This window comes from Sorex araneus, chromosome X (genome assembly GCF_027595985.1).
Source record: "Sorex araneus isolate mSorAra2 chromosome X, mSorAra2.pri, whole genome shotgun sequence".
In the NCBI taxonomy this organism is placed as follows: domain Eukaryota; kingdom Metazoa; phylum Chordata; class Mammalia; order Eulipotyphla; family Soricidae; genus Sorex; species Sorex araneus.
In genome coordinates, this window is record NC_073313.1 from 80,292,335 (window position 1) to 80,293,991 (window position 1,657).

Consider the following 1,657-nt stretch of genomic DNA (forward strand, 5'->3'; position numbering starts at 1 on the left):
GGTCATAAGAAGCATGCTAGTTTTCAAACCTCACCTCACATATACTCTAGGCATACATAGTAACAAAACAAAGAGTACTCTTTAAATCATATGTTAAATGAATGCTTATCTGATGTGGTTGTTATAGGAGATAACAAAACTGAAATAAGAAGACTTGATATATGGTCTAACTGCCTACTGCCTCTCAACAGATTGACTGCCGGATCCAACCATCTAGCTTTATTTTCACCGCCAAACTTTTTGACATGTTGGGACCTGTGCAAAGTAGGGCCAGAGTTTATGCGAATGTTAATACACAACGACCACGAGAATACTGGGATTACGAGTCACTTGTGGTGGAATGGGGAAATCAAGATGACTATCAGCTAATGGGAAAATTAGGCCAGGGGAAATATAGTGAAGTATTTGAAGCCATCAAGAAATCAAATAATGAAAAAGTTGTTGTTAAAGTTCTCAAGCCAGTAAATGAGAAGAAAATCAAGCGTGAAATAAAGATTTTGAAAAATTTGCAAGGTGGCCCAAACATCATCACATTGGTAGAAATTGTAAAAGATCCTCAGTCAACAAACCCCGCCATAGTTTTGGAACACGTAAACAGTACGGACTACAATCAACTGTACCCATTAACAGACCATGATATTCGGTTTTATATCTATGAGATTTTGAAGGCCTTGGATTATAGTCACAGCATGGGCATTATGCATAGAGATGTGAAACCCCATAATGTTATGATTGATCATAAACACAGAAAGCTACGACTGATAGACTGGGGATTGGCTGAATTTTATCATCCCGGCCAACAATATAATGTCCAGGTTGCTTCCCGATACTTCAAAAGCCCTGAGCTCCTTCTAAACTACCAGATGTATGATTATAGCTTGGATATGTGGAGCTTGGGTTGTATGCTGGCAAGTATGATTTTTCTCAAGGAACCATTTTTCCATGGAGTTGATAATTATGATCAATTGTTGAGGATAGCCAGAGTTCTAGGGACAAAAGATTTATATGACTATATTCGTAAATACGGCATTAAATTAGACCGATGTTTAAATGTAATTTTGGGCACACACTCACGTAAGACATGGGAGTGCTTTGTAAACAAAAATAACCAACACCTTGTCAACCCAGAGGCCTTAAATTTACTGGACAAGCTTCTGAGATATGACCATCAGTCAAGGCTCACCGCCAGAGAGGCCATGGAGCACCCTTATTTCTCTACTGTTGTGAAGAACCAGGCTCAAGTGGGTTCATCTAGCAAGTCAGAGGGCTGTACACCTGTCAACAGGACCAATATGTCAGGGATTTCGTAAGTGCCAGTTCCTTTATCCCTTAGACCTTTGGATGGCTCATCAGCGGTCGCTGCTTCCAATCTCTCTTAAGAAACCCGCTCCAACTGACACACAGGAATAATGATTCCTTTGTCTCAAGATTCCAGGGCAGAGGTGTGGGAGTCTGCTTCCACCTTGATGTTACTTAGACCTATCTGGAAGGCCGGAATTCTTTATAGGTGTAATAAATGAACCATTACTTGTGTTTAATCATTAAATTAATATCACAGCTTTATTTCTTTGTGTGTCCTTTCCCCTCAATATCTTGAAATAAAACATTACGTGAACTAGTTAAAATAGTTGTCATGAAACATTTATATTAGGGCCAT

The 1,657-nt window shown here is 39.3% G+C and overlaps 1 protein-coding gene across 1 annotated transcript; it reads left to right on the plus strand.

The window, feature by feature from the left end:
• Nucleotides 1-245: 245 nt before the first annotated feature.
• On the plus strand, nt 246-1,310 carry LOC101554624 (casein kinase II subunit alpha-like). Its single transcript, XM_055121977.1, has one exon. The coding sequence runs from the start codon at nt 246-248 to the stop codon at nt 1,308-1,310; it is 1,065 nt and encodes a 354-aa protein (XP_054977952.1).
• The last annotated feature ends 347 nt before the right edge of the window (nt 1,311-1,657 follow it).

Excerpts from the sequence above, each read along its gene's own strand:
- LOC101554624 (XM_055121977.1), top strand. The coding sequence starts at position 246 with ATGTTGGGACCTGTGCAAAGTAGGGCCAGAGTTTATGCGAATGTTAAT.